This window comes from Arabidopsis thaliana, chromosome 5 (genome assembly GCF_000001735.4).
Source record: "Arabidopsis thaliana chromosome 5, partial sequence".
Taxonomy (NCBI): Eukaryota; Viridiplantae; Streptophyta; class Magnoliopsida; order Brassicales; family Brassicaceae; genus Arabidopsis; species Arabidopsis thaliana.
In genome coordinates this window covers 20,540,005-20,559,677 of record NC_003076.8, presented here as the reverse complement: position 1 = coordinate 20,559,677, position 19,673 = coordinate 20,540,005, and the positions used below count along the sequence as shown (strand labels likewise).

The following is a 19,673-nucleotide window of genomic DNA, read 5'->3' as shown; positions in this document are numbered from 1 at the left end:
TATACTTAAATAAAATCTAAAATTTCATTAAAATTCTTTTGATTTTAAGTTATGCTTAAGTTTATACGATTTATAAAACTAAAATTAGATAAGTTATTTATATATCAGTTTGATATACTTTGTACCTAATTAAACTAAAATTATTTAATTAATTAAGTTAAAACATGTCAAATTTTATATAAGAACGAATTAATGAATAATTTTAAATTCTTAAATACATTAAATTAAATAATTAGTGTAATTAATATGTTGTTATGACATTGTCACTCTCTCTAGTATTGATGTATCGGAAAGATGGAAAAAGTTGGACAACTTTCATATATATGATTCTCATGATTCGATACTTGGTTGGTTCACCAGATCGTGTGTCAAAGACGATTTTTATGGGACTCTTTGGGTTTTAAGATTGTCAAATGTTAACACTAAACCCAAATAGAAGAAATGTCCGAATTGTGGGTTAACCGGTAGTATTGTACGGTCCGGGTTGGATATAAAAACATTGATTAATTGTTTTATAACATGGAATATCATCAACATAATAAAAAGTTATAAAATAATTTATGAAAAATTAAGTATTACTTTATTATATTTCAATTTTACATATTACAAAAACTAAATATTACTTTTATGGGTGGCTACACTAAGATTTACTTCCTTGTATTATTTATCATTTAGAAAAAAAAAATCTTTGCCAAAAAAAAAAAGAAAAAATGTTTAATGTTTGGATTTCTTACCCAAAAAAAGGAAAGAAAAAATATTTAATGTGTGGATTTCTTACCCAAAACGGTGTCAAAATTCAATATTTGTAGCACTATACAACTAGAAAAAATTAAATGTATGAAATCTTTGCAAAAAATTGTTGACTTTCAATTTCGTTTCATTATACGAAAATAACTTCTTAACAACATTTTTTACCTTTCAATTTTATAGGGAATCAGATATCTTTAGCTTTCTCATCTTAATATGGATTAAAAAAAAATCTTTCACCATTTTCTTTTTCATTTTAATAATAATAACCAGTCACACACATAAGTCACAATTATAATTATTCTCACAAAAAAAGCCATAATAATAAAGAAAATATTATATGTGTAAAGATTCACATTTGACTGCTTTAAAGCCATCTACGCTTTTAGGTTTCCTTTAAATATATGCCAGCCAAACCCTCCGATAAAAATCTCACTTCCAACATCCAAATCCCTAGAAATTGTAAATGGCTGAGAACAACAACAACAACGGCGACAACATGAACAACGACAACCACCAGCAACCACCGTCGTACTCGCAGCTGCCGCCGATGGCATCATCCAACCCTCAGTTACGTAATTACTGGATTGAGCAGATGGAAACCGTCTCGGATTTCAAAAACCGTCAGCTTCCATTGGCTCGAATTAAGAAGATCATGAAGGCTGATCCAGATGTGCACATGGTCTCCGCAGAGGCTCCGATCATCTTCGCAAAGGCTTGCGAAATGTTCATCGTTGATCTCACGATGCGGTCGTGGCTCAAAGCCGAGGAGAACAAACGCCACACGCTTCAGAAATCGGATATCTCCAACGCAGTGGCTAGCTCTTTCACCTACGATTTCCTTCTTGATGTTGTCCCTAAGGACGAGTCTATCGCCACCGCTGATCCTGGCTTTGTGGCTATGCCACATCCTGACGGTGGAGGAGTACCGCAATATTATTATCCACCGGGAGTGGTGATGGGAACTCCTATGGTTGGTAGTGGAATGTACGCGCCATCGCAGGCGTGGCCAGCAGCGGCTGGTGACGGGGAGGATGATGCTGAGGATAATGGAGGAAACGGCGGCGGAAATTGAAGTGTAGATTTAGGGTTTGTAACCGCCTATGTGGGAAATTTGAAATTTGGTGGTGTTTATTAGGGTTCTTCAATTCGTCGGATTTGCTTTCATGTAAACAATGTGTGGAAGGCAAATTGTTTTTTTTAGTAGACTTGTAAGCGCTTTTCTGAGAATTTGATTGTCTTTTGGAGTTAGTCTCTTACATAATATCTTGTTCTAAAATCCTCCGCCTAACACCGGTTACTCTCCGTTTAATCGCTAAGTCCATCATATCCGGTTACTCTCCGCTTAATCGTTAAGTCCATTCTATCCATGATTAATGACTAATCCCTTAAAAAATCACTCATTCGATTACTCTCCTTCTAATCCGATTACAAATTAATTATTTTTTTAAAGTAATATTAAGGGCCCCATTTCATGTAAAAGTTTTTTTCTCCAAATATATTGGGCCATTTATTAGATATTTTCAGTCAAATTAATTTTTTTATAAAATATGGCCTTTTTAAAAAATAATTCAGAAAAAATCATGGAATCATGGGCTACTGCCCTTTTGCCCATCCTATTTGGGCCGAGCTTGTTATCATCAACCTCGACCCAATGGGTGAGTCGTAAGGTGTGAGGGTCAAGACTTTTTTTATTTTTGAAGTAAAATTGATATATAAAAAACCCATATTTTATAAAACAACTTATAATTAGCCCAAAATTATAGTTCAAAACCCCATTTTTTGTTTTAAAAATAATAAGCCTGATTTTGTTTTTTAAATAAAGCTTTTTATAGCAAAAACAAATTGGGTAACCTTACATCTCTAATTTTATTTGGGATGGGGCTGATTATCATCACAAGGACTATGCATAAATGTTTTCAATAACTCCATATCAATAAAAAATAATCTGGTTTGATTGCTTTTATCCAGCTAACTAAATTTCACACCAAATGTTGAACTCATCATTGTTTTTTCTAGATTTTGCATGATTCGTTTGTTCAAGTAATCAGGTTCGACTTTCGATTAAAGCCTAAAAATCTCATGAAACAAAGGTTTTAGGCAAAGAACTCTCTATATAAATATATAGGCGCATCATTTCATAAAAAGTTTATTTCCGAAAAGTTGATGGATATCCGCTTTAGGTGACCAGTTCGATCCTAATTTCCTAACTTTTGTAATTTCTTTTTAACAGGTGACGGCAAATTATGTTTGGACCGGCCCTAAAAGTAGTAATTATTTCCTTTAAAAATAATATCTAAGGTTAAGAGAAACATATTCTTTACATAAACAATATCTTTGGATGTTTAAATTTTAAGCTTGATATTTTAACGAACTTTGGCGCGAAAACCATCTATTCAAATATCTCTTTCCACCACTTGTGTTTTCATTGATTTGGAATTGTTATCTGCATTGAGATATCTTTGAATGATGAAACATGTTCCTTTGCTACCTTTAAATTAATGCTTCAGATTAGATCGGTCTCATGCACAAGACAAATTGACATACATATTTGCATCTTTGAAATGCTGACAATATTTGCAATCTCCTAAGAATGATAACACAAAGAAGCAGGCCAAGCATTGGATTTTAAGTACACAACTATAGCTTTTTCACTCGAAGCCAAAGTCACCTTATCTATGCGGAAACTCCACATACTTTCCATTGCGCATTAGAAAATTCTCAGTTTGGTATCTTCCCACTAATTACCACTCCAAGGCACCACTTATAGTTTTCTTCTTTGACTAATCAGATCTTGGGCACAAAACCATTGACGACATTCCTCATATGCTAGCTTTCACATACTTCCCTAAATTGGTTAGTATAAAATCCACCTTATCTAAAGCTATAGTTGACTAATAGCTTTCACCTTATCTAAATTTTATAAGTTTTAAAATTTATAAAATCCAAAAAGTATTGGTTAACAAAAATTTATAATGAATAGAAAGTGAGGTTTTGTATTTTGGGATTTCACATATATTAGTAAATATTGTATAACACAAAACAAAATATTAATAAAAAATAAATTTTATTTTTGAGAAAATAGTTGGGCTGATTTCGTAGCCCACTTAATCAGCCTTTAAATATGGAAACCCTAGCCTAGAAAGTGAACAAGAAAAACGTAAAGATCAAAATGGAAGAGAACAACGGCAACAACAACCACTACCTGCCGCAACCATCGTCTTCCCAACTGCCGCCGCCACCATTGTATTATCAATCAATGCCGTTGCCGTCATATTCACTGCCGCTGCCGTACTCACCGCAGATGCGGAATTATTGGATTGCGCAGATGGGAAACGCAACTGATGTTAAGCATCATGCGTTTCCACTAACCAGGATAAAGAAAATCATGAAGTCCAACCCGGAAGTGAACATGGTCACTGCAGAGGCTCCGGTCCTTATATCGAAGGCCTGTGAGATGCTCATTCTTGATCTCACAATGCGATCGTGGCTTCATACCGTGGAGGGCGGTCGCCAAACTCTCAAGAGATCCGATACGCTCACGAGATCCGATATCTCCGCCGCAACGACTCGTAGTTTCAAATTTACCTTCCTTGGCGACGTTGTCCCAAGAGACCCTTCCGTCGTTACCGATGATCCCGTGCTACATCCGGACGGTGAAGTACTTCCTCCGGGAACGGTGATAGGATATCCGGTGTTTGATTGTAATGGTGTGTACGCGTCACCGCCACAGATGCAGGAGTGGCCGGCGGTGCCTGGTGACGGAGAGGAGGCAGCTGGGGAAATTGGAGGAAGCAGCGGCGGTAATTGAAAAGTGTTGATTGGGTTTTAGGGTTGTAATGCTTTTGTGAGAATTTGTATCTCTATCGAGTCATGTTTGTTGTTGTTGTTGTTATTATGTTTTGCTTTCGTTAATGTCATGTGTTCTGTTGTTGTTGGTGTTATGTGTAGTCTTCCATGTGAAATATCACATAGAAGACTAAACATAACATCAACAACACCAAAACACATGGCATTAACGAAAGCAAATGGAAGACAATGGAATTTTAGTTAACTCTTATTTTCTTCTTTGCTTTAGATTAGTTTATGCCAAAGAATCACCAAAATATTCGCAGTTCATTACGAAAAAACACAATGAACTAGGCATAAATGTCAATTACCATAAAAAACATATACTACTAGCTCCATCTTCTAGTTATCCTTTATGAAAGTAGAAAATCCCCATGGCTCATGGTATTAATTTTGTATACGTTGTGAATATGTAGGCATCATGATCTTAGGATCTAGTAAGAGATCTTTTTGAATCCCGAATCTATGTTCGTAAATTTTCCAGCATTTTGATTTTAAAATGGATTTTCGCGTGAAAGTTATACTCCGGTTTTATTATGCAACGAAATTTTACTTGCAAACCGCTGATATATTATTCCAGTTTTCTCAATTTGGCATGAGTTGTTTCTCACATAGTATATTTCGTTTTCAAGATATGAACATCTAATGTGTAAAAGATCTATTGAAAATATAGTTGTGGAACACCTTGAAAATTGTTGTGGATAACAAGTGTTCGTAAAACAAACATTGTTCGTAACGACCAATTAGGAGCCACATAATAAAACCAAATATTTTCACTTCGTAATCATTAGATAAAAAAAAATCTTTGAATATTTACTTTTTTTTTAAGCAATAAATCTTTCTTCTTATGAAAAGATAGAAAACAATCTAGACAATTTAATTTTTAGAAGCAATAAATCCTTCTGTTTATGAAAAGGGTCCTCACTCTTATATATATACTTGGTTTCATTTTCTTTTTACTTTAAATGGCTACATTAAAGAGTAGCCAGAAAACATAAATAAAAACTCCAAAACACTACTTTCTCGGTTTTATATTATAAGTTGTTTTAGCCAAATTATTTTGATTCTTAACATAAGATGTTTTAGACAAATAATTCAAATTTCTATGCAAGCGTAGAATTTATATACTTTTATGACTATATATATATTATGCAGTAACGAATTTCATTGGCCAAACTCACTTTAATTAACTAAATATTAAATTATGTTTTTAATTTAGAAAAAATATATAAAAAGATAAATTAATTATTTAAACTTTGTGTTTAAACATCATATTTTTTTAAACAATGGGAGTACCATAGTTACCGTTAATTTAGAGAGAAAAAGTTCTTATTTAAAACTTCAAATGTATTCGTTTTATGAGTTTCTAAAAAAACCAACTAAAGATTTTGAGTATGGAGGAAACAACGGCAAAAACTGAAGTGTGGTTTGTAATTTAAGATTTCTAACCGCTTTCGTGAGAATTTGAATTACTTTTCAAGTTATGTTTTTGAATTTAAAGTGTGTAATGTTAGGACCTAAAGACTTGAATTTCCAAATATATTCAAAAAAAAAAATGTTATGATTTTTATTGTGAAAATGGAGAGTGAAGGCAAGTTGTTAGGCATAAAATATGTAGAACAAACAATATGTATTCCTTAAAAAAGGATAAACACTTTGAAGATTTGAAGAAACGAATTTTGGATGCTTCTAGATTTTCAGAATGGATAAAATTCAAAAGAATATGCAACACTCAATTCATATCTCAAAGAGAATGAGGAAAAACTGAGGTATTCTCTATGTTAAGATAAGGAGGCAATAAAGGAGGAAGAGACATAAAATCCTAGAAAAACAATATTGTTCAACAATTGAAATTTTTTCAAACAATCATTCAAGACCTACAGATACAGTATAAATTTATTCTATTGTCAGAAACATGACCATCTAGTAGTATTAGTAGATGAATATGCATATGGCGATCATTGCTTTGATGATCTGAATAAAATCACACTCTTTCTGTTAGTTTCAAATGCTGGAGACTTAAGTTTCTTTACAAATAGATAAATTATCTACTACATCGTTGAATAGAAGTTGAGGAGTAACCAAAACATTTAGTTGAGGAAGTTGTAACGATGATATATCGAAAAAGAGACGCAAATCAGTAGAGTGGCAACAAAAACTGTATGATCTCGTTTGCGGCAATCAGCATTCAGCAACCTTCAAACGCAAAATTTTCTTTGTTTTGTATCCAATATCTCATTACCAAAAGTAACTGCACATTTTGTATATATTAAATTACGATGTTTTTTCCTACAAGAACTGAATTATATAATCAAAAAACGTAATTATTATTACTTGATGTGGTTTGCTTTGCCTGTAGTGGATTTGGGCCATAAATTGTTTACGAGCCCATTTAAAAAGCTGACGTGTTAAACGTATCCGACGTGTCATCAAAGCTCGTTTTGTGATTGGTCGTTGTGACGATCTTTCATCGTTTCCTCCGATTTTAATAAAGAGAAACCAAAAGAATAGAAACAGTGAGATTCAATTTCAATTTTCAGATCATTTGAATCGAAGCTAAAGAATCGCCGCCATGGACGCCATTGATTCCGTCGTTGATCCTCTCAGAGACTTCGCTAAGGATAGTATTCGTCTCGTCAAGCGTTGCCACAAGCCAGATCGCAAAGGTTATTTTTATATATATCTCCGTTTCTTCCTTCGATTTGGATGATCTGTGGTTTCGATTATTCCGATTGGGAAGATAGATCTGTGTATTGGTGAATATGGTTTTGATTTTTCATTTGGTTTCGGTTTTGTAGAATTCACGAAAGTTGCAGTTCGTACCGCGATTGGGTTTGTGGTAATGGGATTCGTTGGCTTCTTTGTGAAGCTAATCTTCATTCCGATCAACAACATCATCGTCGGTGCCACTTAGGTAAAATTCCTCGATTTGAATTTTAGCTCCTTATGTGAATGATGATGATGATGATTTGTGCATTGATGGAATTCTTCATAATGGTTCGTGTAGATGACATTGTATGAGAAAATTAATGTAGACGTAGGATCAGTTCTTGTGTTTGATTGTTGTAAGGACCCATTTTATGTTTAGTTGCTACTATGTGGATCTTGTATTTAGTTTCTATCGTGGTGTTCTTATTTCGTTCGTGAAAAGAAAATCGTGTGGAAGCTTTTATGTTAGTTATATAAATTCAACATTGAGTCAATGAGAAATTTCTATATAGGTAGAAAATGTAGTTGTTTGGTTGCAGACTAATGCATATATGAGTCTAGAATCTGATAGTGTAAGAGATTTGTGATTTAGCATAAGGCTGAGGAAGATATGTGCTTTCTTCTACTACATGATGTGAAAATTCTTGTTTGCTTTAAGTTTTGGAACTATTCTTCTAAGCTCTTTTTATTGGTGTGTTTGCAGAAAGCAAAGGATACACAAGTCAGTTCTATGTTTTGAGAAAGGAAGATTTAGAGGTTATCGTGTTTTAAGTGAAAGGCACAAGTCAGTTCTGTGTTTTGTGTAATCGGATCCCATTTGTTTCAATGTTTTTTTGGTTCTTCTTTTTTGTTCACAACTGAAAAATCGACGTGTTTTGAATGTAGAGCAAACTAATTTAAAAAGCTGTGGATTTCGTAGTCCAGCTTGGTCTGTTCTCACTTTTGCATCCAAAGCTCGACCTATAGTCTCCCCAAGTTGGGTAATAAATATGGGCCAATTGATTATTATCGTGGGCAGCTAGAATCTTAGATGTCTAAGAGCATCTCCAATGCGAGGTTGTCTCCTCAAATTTGTTGGGTTCTCTTGAATAACTATGATAAAAAACAAATCTAAGTTTCCCAATTACATAGAGAGGCACAATTCTCCTACATTGTCAGATTCTAGATTCATATGTCGGAACCAGAACACTACTGTATCTTTTGTGTGTGTGTGTAATAACACTACAGTATCTATTTACCAATTTCTCATTAAATTGAAGTGCTTACTCAGATCTTGAATTAATATCACTAATATAAAATCTCCCACACGATATCAGAACACCATGATAGAAACGAAAATGTAATTTTCTGCTATGTATGAAAAATACATAAACCACAAAGTAGCAATTCAAGGAATTACAAAGACCACCAAATACTTTGACTTTAGACAGCTATATAATAGCTAGAAAACACTTTCCAGATGATATAATTTAAAACCAGAATCATCTTTTCTTTAATTTTCCCGACTAAGATTAGGCATGATCCAAATAGCTGCCCAAAGACAACTATTGAAAATAATACATTAAAAGGCACATTTTTCTCCAAAAATTACAAGAAACAACTATTAGAATCATTTTGTTTGTTTCGTTGCAGAACTTGTAAACTCATCGTATTTTTGTTTTTTCTTTGTTTCTTCAACATCTTTTAAAACTTTTAAACTTTGGTGGTATCGTTCTTAGTTCTTGAATCTATCCACTAAATCATGTTTAGTATCGTATATCATCTTAAGAAAACTTTGGGAACATTTATTTTGTTAAAGAACTAAGAACGATCACCAACAAAAGAACTTTGGGAATATTAGTGGTATAATAGCTTCAGGTTAAGCTTTTTAAATGACTTTTTCTTTCAAAAAGTCCTATTTTATATACATACATTTTCATTTAAAATAGAGTTTGTATAATTATAAATGAAAAAAGAAAATAATATTGCCTAGGGTCTCAAAATGTGAGTCGCGGCCGTAGTGAGCTATTGGCATAAGGTATGCAACTATGCATATGATCATAGACTCTCAAGTGTCAACATATACATTGCGTGTGTTTGGAGCCCAAACTAACAAACATATTTTGGTACAAAATAAAATAACACACAACGAAACACATGAACGGTTTGCCTAAAGGAGGCCAAGCATTTTCCCTAACATGCCTTCTTCTTTTTCTTTGATATTATTTCTCTTTTAAAAAATTGTCTTTATTGGTAAATCTTGAACATGCAGCAATTCTCTCTTCAATTAATTTTATTGACTCCTTTTGGTGAAACTCCCTAAATTCATGATGAAGCATGTGGCAACTTAACTTTGGAATCTCATCATGTCATCATATAATTTCTCAATTGCTCCAACATCTTCTCTCTTTAAGTTCTTTTGTTTGGAACTTTTTCGTTTGTTTTCGAGACTTTTTAGCCGGTCCATGAAATGGACTCCACATAGAGAAGCCTCTAGTTTATAGCATCTCATAAAGTTAAACTAAAAAATCAAAGATGCAATAATTAATTGCTACAAGAAAACTGTATGACGAAGTTTTGGCTATTGTGGCCATTTTTATACAAACCTACATGAAGTAGTACTAGAAAGCATGTCTAAGGGGTTTAGATAAGCTGGTTGGCTTAGAATTGATTATTAATGTTAGAAGAAGTCTTATATTTTCGCTGTATAATAACCAAAAAATAAAAATGATTACCAATAAATCATCGGCAAATATCATGAAATGTATATATTAAAAGATCATAGTCATTGTTGTTTCGTGCGATGTTGGACATTGCTCACATGTGACTCGTCTTGCATTTCTTAACGGTGTTTAATGGAAGTGATCAAAAGAACTCCTCTACCATTTTGACCTCTTCACTATAATCTCTATCCCTCTACTTATGAGTATATAATTATATATATGACTCGAATTATTGCACTTTGGAAACAATGTTTTAGAGGCTTATCAAATCGGTAGTTTGGTCTCCAAGTTAGCGAATTGAGATTAAACGTATCAAGAACCCAAGTCAAAATTACAAATAGACCTAAACTAATATGTAATGCAAGATGCGATTCATTCACTAATAGTTAGTTTTAGTTTTGAGTTGAAAAACCTCATAAACTGTATCAAAATAATTTAGAGTAGATTAATTTGAAACCATGAATATGCATCTAATTTGATTGGTAACCACTTCTTGCATTGTGGTTAAATTGTTTATGCCATATTAGAGAATAATTATGATTGTTTAATTTGCGTTTACGTTTCTGTGTTACACTAAAACATGAAAAGAAAAAGACACAAATTGCGGCCAAAAATAATAACTATATATGTATCAGACTGTTTCAAATACGTAAGACATTTTTAATAACATTATTGTGGGTGCTAACATACCAAACTCCTGAAAAGATTTTTCAATATTTTAAAAAATTATGTGTCAATTCAGAACTTAAGTTTGCTTGTGTACATGGCGAATGACTTCAAATAGCGTCATGATTAGAATAACTATATTTAATATCTAAAATACCTATACTTTCAAAACTTGGGAGTTAAAATAACACATGTTGGTCTGTGACAGACGTACAAATACAAAGCATCGCCATGACATAATTGTTATGTTATGATCGTCACGTTTTGGTTGAACTGTGTTTCATTTTAAATTATTACATTCCTTTCTACTTTTATTATCAATGTTAGTTTAATTTGTAATGTTCGTGTATCTACGTAATGCTTAGATGTATATATCGACAGATAGAAACTCATATTGACGCTTGGTGGTCACCCGGAGACAGGAGAAATCTGTGCTGAATTAATTATGTATCCCCCTTAACTGTGTATAAATGAAATTATGCAAACGACAATCACAATTTATCGTAGTTAATTCAAGTTACGTGTTGTTTCTAATCAGAAATATTTAAATTTTTGGTTCCATGCACACAAATATGAACCAATCTTTCGTAATACCAAAAGATCTAACACTTGTAAGGAGCTTTGAAAATATTCGTATATTATATAGTTTGGGTAGTAGGAAAAAAATTGATTACTCTTAATGCAAAGTAGTATTAGCCATCGGATGTGATTAGGAATAGTGTACATATACAAAACAAATATATATACTAGGTGTACACTCTTTTTTTTTTTTTCTCTTTTAAAAAAAATGTAAAATTTATTCGAAAAACGTGTGTATATCAAATACAACTTTAGTTTAAATTTTGAGACTAAACAATGCTAACTATTTAAGAAGAAAAAAGATCTCTCTTATATCGTAGCAAACTATATCGACATACATTTCTCGTATCTTCTATTCCCTTGTTCTTGTATAGATGATATTCTGTTTCGAACCTCCTTGTCCATCCTTTTGAATAAGTAGTTTGATTGAAGTGGTGTTTCACCATGTCGTATGCCGTTTCTTTCTTTCCATATCAAATAAACTAGAAGCTGGAAAGCATATCTCAGCAAGAACAATCGACCATTTCCCATTGTAGGTAATTGTTTGCTTAGTAATGATTTACATTAGGATTAGAGATGGTCAAAACAAAAAAAATTTGGTCCTCACAAATTTCCCTCTTCCTAATTGGTTTTGAATTTGAATAGTATAATTTCAAGGTTGACGTAACGAACTCTTGAATCTTTATTTCCAATGCGAGGATGTCATGGAAAATATGTTCACTAGGCAAATTGAGAAGTAATACACATAGTCGGATAGATCCATGTGTACTGCATAGTTCTCAAGTAAATTTGATTACAATATAAATAAGTGTTTAGCCATTTTAAAAACATTAATGCGTATTGTTGATACTCAGCGAACTAAACCGAAGTAGATCCCACATTAAATTATATATGTTCATAGCAATTCTTGCAAGCAAACCTTTTTTATGTATAACTAAATGATTCTGCTAAACAAAAAAAAAAAAAAGAGTTTGAACAAAAGATGATGATGGCATGCAAATGGTACAGTTGTGGGAACAAAATGCGACACTCATTATCAACCAAACTCGTCGACCCCCCAAAAGAAATTAAAACATTCATACTTATTTATAATTTAATGTTTTTTAAAAAATAATTCATTTTAGTTTTGGGGTTGTCTGGTTTCATGGTGGTGGTGAAAAGGATGAGTCTTCCACCAACTCCAATCTTCATCCTTCAAAATCTTATCCACATGCAATCCAAAAACCTGCTCAATTCCTTCTATTTTCATATCAATCAATTTAATAAATATCTTCCTTTTTTCTTTCTCAAATAAATATCTTTTTTTTATTACTATTATTGATGTTTAGAACACGAAAATATTGTAATATTTTGTTGCTTATCAATGGTCCTACAAAAACAAAATAAAGTATCTTACTTAGCTGATTGGTAACTTGTATTGCAAAACTCTTTTTCCCCTGCTTGTCTCTCAACTTGGACTATGCGTGTTCTTATTGGGGATGCATGCTTGGTGTATCTAAGATAAGGATGATGTTCCATTTAATACACACCAACCAAAATAAATATCTAAATTGTGTCACTTATCGATATTAGTAACATGTTGATTCCGGACTAAGATATACTTAAGTATCTAACAAGTGTATTAGGAATCTTATTATAAAAATAAAAAAGTGTATCGATTCCTCTTATTTGATAGTCAAATGAAGTTATGAATATGCTATATTTAGCATTATAAACATGAGGTTTGTGTCCTAATCCATCGACTATTTGCATCCTTAACTCTGACTAATATATATAGATCCAACAAAAAAGAAAAGTTTGACTAATCTATTCACTATTTATAAGAAGTAGATATTATTATATTTCCAGATGCTTATCTGAAGAGATAACCTTATAAGTGAAAGGTGTATATTGTTTTCTTGGTCTACACCAATATGTAATGATTAGGGTGCCCTTTTCTACAAGTTCACTCCAAAAGAATACACAAAATAAATAACAAATGAAAACGTGTTTAGTAACTTTGCTTACAATTAAACGATGGCCAACCAAATGTGTTCGTATGTGACGGCCACATGATTTGTTCTTTTTTTTTTGTCTTCCGTACTAATGTGTCCCTCTTCATATTTGCTTAGTGATATTTCTTTCCAAAGCCATGTCGTGGGATGCAATATTTTGGCCAAAGTCAATCACATACATATAACACTCCACCTTTTAACATTAAACCGTTATTAGAGAAAATGGTCGCATCCACACTGATCACAGGTTAGGTTCTTATTGGCTTTGCGATTTGATAGTGTGATAAGATGAACTTAATCGTGGTTGTACAATGGAATCATATATTACGAAACGATACTGTTTATTAGCATGTGATTAATTCTACTTTCTTTTTTTTTTGTAAATTCTTCAAAATGCATCTAGTAACTAACGAGCAATAATGGTCTTAATTTATGTAATCTTCTTATATCCTTTTTAAGAAAACACTACTAATATATTTGACACTTTTACAAGAGTTATTTGGATTTTTTTTGTTTTTTGTTTTTTTGTTTTGTTATAGTAGTTGCTAGTTCGACGATAAGTTAAAACGATTAACGAATGGAGATTTTAAACACTACAATTTTCTGGTTTTAAATTGTGGAAAATTATGAATTAACGATCATTTGCTAGACTTATAGCCACAGCCTATATAACTATGAAACGAACAAAACTGGTTGATCAAAAAAAAAAAACGAACAAAATTGATCCTTGAAACCTATTATTACCATTAAAACATATATTTTATCGATATGACTTACATCTCATTTTAGAAGATGTCTACAAATATTATATTATCTATCGATATAAATACAATTTATTAGATTATATTTTGTATTCATCAATAAATATCTAATTTTAAGAAGTCAAGAAAAATATCTACTAAAAATAAATATCCAAAAGCATAATTTCTTTACATGAAAATGAGTTGTCTTTTAAAAGTTAGTAAGCAAATATTATTATTTTTTAAAAACAAATATGAGTCATTTTTAGAAGAAAAATCCCATTAAAATTCATATTCATTTATTTATAATCATATAGGTTTTTTTTATCTATTTCTTAAAATATTTTTAATAGGTAATATCTAAACTTTATAGTAAAGTTATCATATAGTTTGGAAATTAAAGACAAGTGGATTTTCTTACAAACCTCTTGTAATAGTTTTCTTTATGTTAATTAATCAAATTTAACATTTCAACAAAAAATAAAGATAAGTATATAACTAGTTTAATATTTAATAAACTTTTACTATTTGATGTAAAAAAAAACTTTAACTATTTATCTTTTACCCTGTTGTTATTATTTAATTATTCTCTATTTTCTTCATGAATATGTTCTATTCTATTAATTGTTAGTCAATGTATTACAATTGATCCCAATCACCTTGATTACTGGCTATAATATCTCAATTGTAAATTATGGTAAAACAAATTTCATGGTGGTTAAAGTAACCGACGGTAAAATGAAAAAAAAATAAATGAAGATCGGAATGACGCTACTGCCCTTTTAAGGCTTTGACCCTAATTTTCCGATAGTGTAAAAAAAAAAAAAAGAAGGAGAAAGAAAGAGCCACGAGGCCTTTGAATCCATTAAAGCAGTTTCTTAAATCACGAGTGTATGTGTGTCTATAAATGTACATACCATCTCCTTTCTCCAGATTTTCTCTCCACTCTCTCAATCTCTTAACTTAAACAAAACCAACAATTATCAATCTTCAATGACGCATCTCAACAAAAAACAGAGGTTAGAGAATAACCATAACAATACTGTGAACAACCATTTCGAAGACTTACATGACGATCTCATCATCTCTATCCTCCGCAAACTCGCTACCTCCGCTTCTTCTCCTTCCGATTTCCTCACCGTTCTCTCCACGTAAGTCTCCGCTCCGGCGAATGCATCTTCTCGTTTTTCAGCAAACTATTTTCTTTTTCTTGACGGAGTCTTTTTGTCGTTACAGATGCAAGAGATTGAATCGGTTAGGATTACATCCTCTGGTTTTATCTAAAGCCGGTACTCAAACCCTAGCCGTCACGGCGGAGAAATGGTCAGATTCTTCTCATAAATTCCTCAAACTCTGTGTTAATGCCGGAAACATCGACGCTTCGTACTCTCTCGGAATGGTTCGTTCGCAATCTTCAAATTCTCCGTTTCGATTTTTCGTGAGTTTCTTCTGAAATCTGATTTTGGTTTTTGTTCTTCTTCAGATCCGATTTTACTGTCTACAAAATCCAGTGAGCGGCGCGTCATTAATGGCTAAAGCGGCGATTAAATCACACGCGCCGGCGCTTTATTCGTTATCGGTGATTCAGTTTAACGGAAGCGGCGGTTCAAAAACCGATAAGAATCTACGCGCCGGCGTTGCTCTTTGTGCACGCTCTGCTTATTTAGGCCACGTCGATGCGTTACGAGAGCTTGGTCACTGTCTTCAAGACGGTTACGGTGTTCCTCGTGACGTCTCCGAAGGTCGTCGTCTTTTGATTCAAGCTAACGCGCGTGAGCTCGCGTGTTCTCTACGCTCTTACCTCTCTCTGAAATCTGGGGACGAGAACGAGACCTTAACTGATTTAAGCGTGGTTCCGGTTCAGGAGATTCATCCGGTTAACCGGTTTTTAAAAGAGTGGTTTAGTTCGGGTCGGGTTGATTTAGCGGAAGGGTTAAGGATGTGTTCGCATGGTGGTTGTGGAAGGCCGGAGACTCGGGCTCATGAGTTTCGGCGATGTTCTGTTTGTGGGAAGGTTAATTATTGCTCGCGTGGTTGTCAGGCGTTGGATTGGAGAGCGAAGCATAAGGTTGAATGTACGCCGTTGGATTTGTGGGTTGCGGCAGCGGCGGAGATTGGCGACGACGGTGAAGCGGTGGCGGTGGAGATTGATGATAATCATGGTGAGCGGTAACGGCTCTAACGCTTTTTTTCAAGGAAATGACTGAAATGCCAACAGTTTCTTTGACTGTTGAGTTTTTTTTTTTTTGGGTTATTTAATTATGTTTTAAAAAATTTAATGTTAATTTCTTCTCTTAATTAATTAGTTTTGGCTAATGGCGTTTCTGAATCTTCTGATACTAAACTGGCATGTTATTTTAAATAATATAGTTTTTTGCCGTTACATATACCATGAACTGGGGTCGCAAAGGTGTGACTTATTATCTTATGAGATAAATATCTGTAGAAAAGTATAATGCTGAATATAGAAATAAATCTTAAAAGGTTTTAACTCATTTATACGATACAGATACGAATACAAACTTTTAGTATTTCCAAGAACCAAGCATATAATTATTTCATGATATTTTTTGATGGAAGTATGTTGACAAATAGCCATCAATTTTGTCAAACAAAAATAAAACATGTATTCCACCATCAAATTACGTAATTTCAATTCGTACACAAGAAGCATATATAATACAGACGTAAAACAATTAATCTTCAAAATCGATATTAAGATTTAACTCCAACAGAAAGCTACAAATTTGGTATTTTCGTTTATTTACCCAAAAAGTACCAATAAGACAAGAGGCTCAAGGCCAAGGCTGCCAAAATTCAGAATCTTTTAGAGAATGGCACGAGAAATCAATGAAAAGCGAAACTAGCCTGGACTTTTGGACCGAACCGAACTAAAGTTTGTTCAATTTGGTTTGATTTCGGTTCTTGGCTCGATAAGAGGAAGCACAGAAATTCGGTAATCATGAACCGAAATTACAATATGGCTAAAACATCAAAGAAGAAGCGGTAGCAATTAGCAAATGGCTGGAGTTATCGTTGCGGTTTAGAACTCACAAAGACTGAAAGACATCATGTGGTGGACGTCATTGTAAGGGGAATATCTCTCAAGCTCCAATATTGGAGAGTTTGATCATGATGTGGTTACATGAATTCGTATTGATCAATAATCATATGGTACGTTCGTTGTATAGAACAACCTCTTCTAGTACAAGGAGCCTGAAGAGACGACCACTAACTAGGAATGTTGGATGATGATGAAGCTAATCATCCAATTGCACCTGCTCCTGCAAGTGGTAAGTTTGGACAAAGATCCTTAATGCTTTTGAGTCTGATTTCGATGTTAATGCTTTTGTAAGTTGTGTGTCTTTTTTGTAGTTCATGTGGCTCCAGCAACAGATGGATGGGACATAGCTGTGTTGCCCCAAGCTGCTCCAGCTTCTTCTGGTTGGAACTTAAAACTAAAATTATAAACCATTACTCTCTAGACAATGTTTCTTTTGTTCCTGTTGGGACCTAGCTATCTCTTCTTTCTCGTTAAGACCCTTTGATTTTTCTCTCTAGCCTTTTTGTATCAAATATAATTACACAATGTCCACAATAACTTCTACTTTAAGTTGCACACATTATCTGTGTTTTTTTTTTTTTTTTTTTTCCTCGCACACATTATCTGTTTTATAAGATACATCATGGTTGATATGACAAACAAACGATCGCTTCCAACATTGCAGTAAATTTGTTTCATGTTTTGAATTCATAGATAGTATGAGAAGAAGTAACAACAACACTAAACTATCCACGCTTGAAGCTCTTAAATTCTTATTCCTTATCAAAGTAACATAAAGCATACTTCTTGGACTTCAATCCTTGTTGCAGCTTCTGTAAGATTGAAGTTTGGAACATAAGGTAAAAACAAAGAAACAAAAGTGAGAAACCCCTAAACAAATTTAGTAGGATGACATGAAATATCTTTGAATTCATCATCAGTAACTCAGTATCTCTTATGTCTGTCTAAACTGTTTGTTTATTCTCAATCACTTCTACAATTGGAAAACCGTTTTCTGTTGGCTTCCATGATGTGATTTGGAGTTTTTCATTTTGTTACAACTCTTTTTAAATATCCATTTTAGGCGATTTTAGAAGTAGTGGCTCATGAAAGTTTGTATACAGATATGGTTATATTAGTTTATCTCCAATGATCTTATTGAACAAAGGAAGTCATTCTTCTCTCATACTAGTAAGTCAGTAACTTACAACTCTAATGTTCCACGGCATCTATTTACTCGGTAACTAATTTAGTTTGATCCTTCAAGAAATTTCTCAAGTTTTCTTGTGCATGTTTCTTTTTACATCGAGGGCATTTTGTGAGAGGTGATATATATGTTATTAACTTCATTCATTTGAAACCCTACAATACCATTTCTTTGTTGTTGTTATGACAACAGAATCTGATCAGTTGAAATCAAGACGAGCAGATACATGATGAAAATCGAACAAAACAGAGGAAGAACAAATGCGGTGAAACAACAGATACAAAGTCAAGTAATAAATACAAATATAAGCTTCAAGATGTTGCAAAATCTACAAAATCCAATAAACACTCCTTAGAGGTCTAAACAAAGAGCCTTGACTCAATAGAACAGTATCAGAGTAAGACTTTCCAGTAAGAAAAGAAAAAAACATTCTAAGAATAGTAACAGTATCAAACTCTACATTGCTGCATTCACAAACAAGTGTAGGCAATACTATTCTACAACAAAAAAAAAATACAAAAAATCAGAAGATCTAAATAAAAAACTAGAGATGAAATCTATGGTTCATGTGATGTGATCTGATGTTTCCTACTTGGACCTCTCCTGGTACAAAAATACACAATCTTGATGTCAAAATCTCAAATAATTTAGTTTTTTTTGTGTGTGAAAAGATTGGAAAATATTTGATCGTGTACTTACTTGTTCTGTATGGGGCTATAGCGACTCCTCGGGATTTTCCGTAAGCTATCTCCTTCACCTCCAAGAGACTTCTGCTTCATCTCTTTGCTTATTTGCAAATCTCTCAAATCTCTATGTCCCTCTATGTGAAACTTGCTGCTAAAGAAAGCTAACAAAACCAGAAACAGAGCTATTGAGATCGATCTTGATGGATGGAATCTCTTCATTTGTGAATTCTCTTTTAGGTCTTGAGAAAACTTTTAGGTAGAAATATGATGAGTTAAAGTCTTAAAGAGAAGGAGATAGAGAAAGACAACTTGTAAAGCTTGTTGGCTTTGTAAGATATGTATGTATTGTCCTGCGACTTTTTTTGAGATCTGATCACGTGAATTAATTTTTCTTCTCCGAATCATTTATTTCAGATGCTGAGATATTTTTTTTATCTTAATCAACTAATTTATGGAACATTCACTGATGTTGAGAGTGTCCTCACTTTCATACAAGCACATGTATACACGTTTATTTATGTGTTTACCAATATTAGTAAATCCAACTTCATGAGATCTCAAAAGTTGCAGGTAAAACATTAACAGGCTGTGTTTTGTCTCTATGCTAATTGCTAAGGCATCAACATTATTTTCATTCATTTTTATTTTTGTTTTCCTAACAAGCTTTATAGGGACGACTGGACGAGCGAGAAGAAGACAGTCAAATATTTGGGACTTGAGTCACTTGCATGGGAAAATTGCAAAACAAAAT

General features: G+C 33.0%; 5 protein-coding genes, 1 long non-coding RNA gene and 2 other non-coding genes across 8 annotated transcripts; 6 read left to right on the top strand and 2 right to left on the bottom strand.

Moving 5' to 3' along the window:
• Nucleotides 1-1,190: 1,190 nt before the first annotated feature.
• On the top strand, nt 1,191-2,104 carry NF-YC6 (nuclear factor Y, subunit C6). The gene has a single exon (NM_124430.3). It carries the CDS (start codon nt 1,214-1,216, stop codon nt 1,820-1,822), a length of 609 nt encoding a protein of 202 aa, NP_199859.1. The 5' UTR covers nt 1,191-1,213; the 3' UTR covers nt 1,823-2,104.
• Nucleotides 2,105-3,919: 1,815 nt separating this feature from the next.
• NF-YC7 (nuclear factor Y, subunit C7) lies at nt 3,920-4,558 on the top strand (the record flags this gene model as incomplete). Its single annotated transcript, NM_124429.1, has 1 exon — nt 3,920-4,558. One exon carries the CDS (start codon nt 3,920-3,922, stop codon nt 4,556-4,558), a length of 639 nt encoding a protein of 212 aa, NP_199858.1.
• Nucleotides 4,559-4,624: 66 nt separating this feature from the next.
• On the top strand, nt 4,625-4,797 carry MIR5015. Its single transcript, NR_143019.1, has one exon. It is a non-coding gene; the product is annotated as a microRNA ath-MIR5015 precursor (primary transcript).
• Nucleotides 4,798-7,007: 2,210 nt separating this feature from the next.
• Nucleotides 7,008-8,546, top strand: AT5G50460 (secE/sec61-gamma protein transport protein). Its single transcript, NM_124428.3, has 3 exons — nt 7,008-7,262; nt 7,395-7,510; nt 8,009-8,546. Exons 1-2 carry the CDS (start codon nt 7,169-7,171, stop codon nt 7,508-7,510), a joined length of 210 nt encoding a protein of 69 aa, NP_568728.1. The 5' UTR covers nt 7,008-7,168; the 3' UTR covers nt 8,009-8,546.
• Nucleotides 8,547-12,349: 3,803 nt separating this feature from the next.
• AT5G00625 lies at nt 12,350-12,716 on the bottom strand. Its single transcript, NR_144202.1, has 2 exons — nt 12,649-12,716; nt 12,350-12,477 (listed from the first exon to the last, which is right to left on the bottom strand). It is a non-coding gene; the product is annotated as an uncharacterized misc_RNA (transcript).
• A 2,104-nt stretch (nt 12,717-14,820) lies between these two features.
• Nucleotides 14,821-16,453, top strand: AT5G50450 (HCP-like superfamily protein with MYND-type zinc finger). Its single transcript, NM_124427.4, has 3 exons — nt 14,821-15,137; nt 15,223-15,385; nt 15,470-16,453. Exons 1-3 carry the CDS (start codon nt 14,980-14,982, stop codon nt 16,157-16,159), a joined length of 1,011 nt encoding a protein of 336 aa, NP_199856.1. The 5' UTR covers nt 14,821-14,979; the 3' UTR covers nt 16,160-16,453.
• A 2,013-nt stretch (nt 16,454-18,466) lies between these two features.
• Nucleotides 18,467-19,343, bottom strand: AT5G50443 (uncharacterized protein). The gene is made up of 2 exons (NM_001344894.1): nt 18,936-19,343; nt 18,467-18,839 (listed from the first exon to the last, which is right to left on the bottom strand). Exons 1-2 carry the CDS (start codon nt 19,139-19,141, stop codon nt 18,794-18,796), a joined length of 252 nt encoding a protein of 83 aa, NP_001330037.1. The 5' UTR covers nt 19,142-19,343; the 3' UTR covers nt 18,467-18,793.
• On the top strand, nt 18,819-19,066 carry AT5G07635. Its single transcript, NR_143018.1, has one exon. It is a non-coding gene; the product is annotated as an other RNA (long non-coding RNA).
• Nucleotides 19,344-19,673: the final 330 nt, after the last annotated feature.

Excerpts from the sequence above, each read along its gene's own strand:
- NF-YC6 (NM_124430.3), top strand. The coding sequence starts at position 1,214 with ATGGCTGAGAACAACAACAACAACGGCGACAACATGAACAACGACAAC.
- AT5G50460 (NM_124428.3), top strand. The coding sequence starts at position 7,169 with ATGGACGCCATTGATTCCGTCGTTGATCCTCTCAGAGACTTCGCTAAG. Across the intron at positions 7,263-7,394 it reads CCACAAGCCAGATCGCAAAG|AATTCACGAAAGTTGCAGTT; the intron begins GTTATTTTTATA and ends TCGGTTTTGTAG.
- AT5G50450 (NM_124427.4), top strand. The coding sequence starts at position 14,980 with ATGACGCATCTCAACAAAAAACAGAGGTTAGAGAATAACCATAACAAT. Across the intron at positions 15,138-15,222 it reads TTCCTCACCGTTCTCTCCAC|ATGCAAGAGATTGAATCGGT; the intron begins GTAAGTCTCCGC and ends TTGTCGTTACAG. Across the intron at positions 15,386-15,469 it reads CTTCGTACTCTCTCGGAATG|ATCCGATTTTACTGTCTACA; the intron begins GTTCGTTCGCAA and ends GTTCTTCTTCAG.
- AT5G50443 (NM_001344894.1), bottom strand. The coding sequence starts at position 19,141 with ATGAAGAGATTCCATCCATCAAGATCGATCTCAATAGCTCTGTTTCTG. Across the intron at positions 18,840-18,935 it reads TATAGCCCCATACAGAACAA|GAGAGGTCCAAGTAGGAAAC; the intron begins GTAAGTACACGA and ends TTTTTGTACCAG.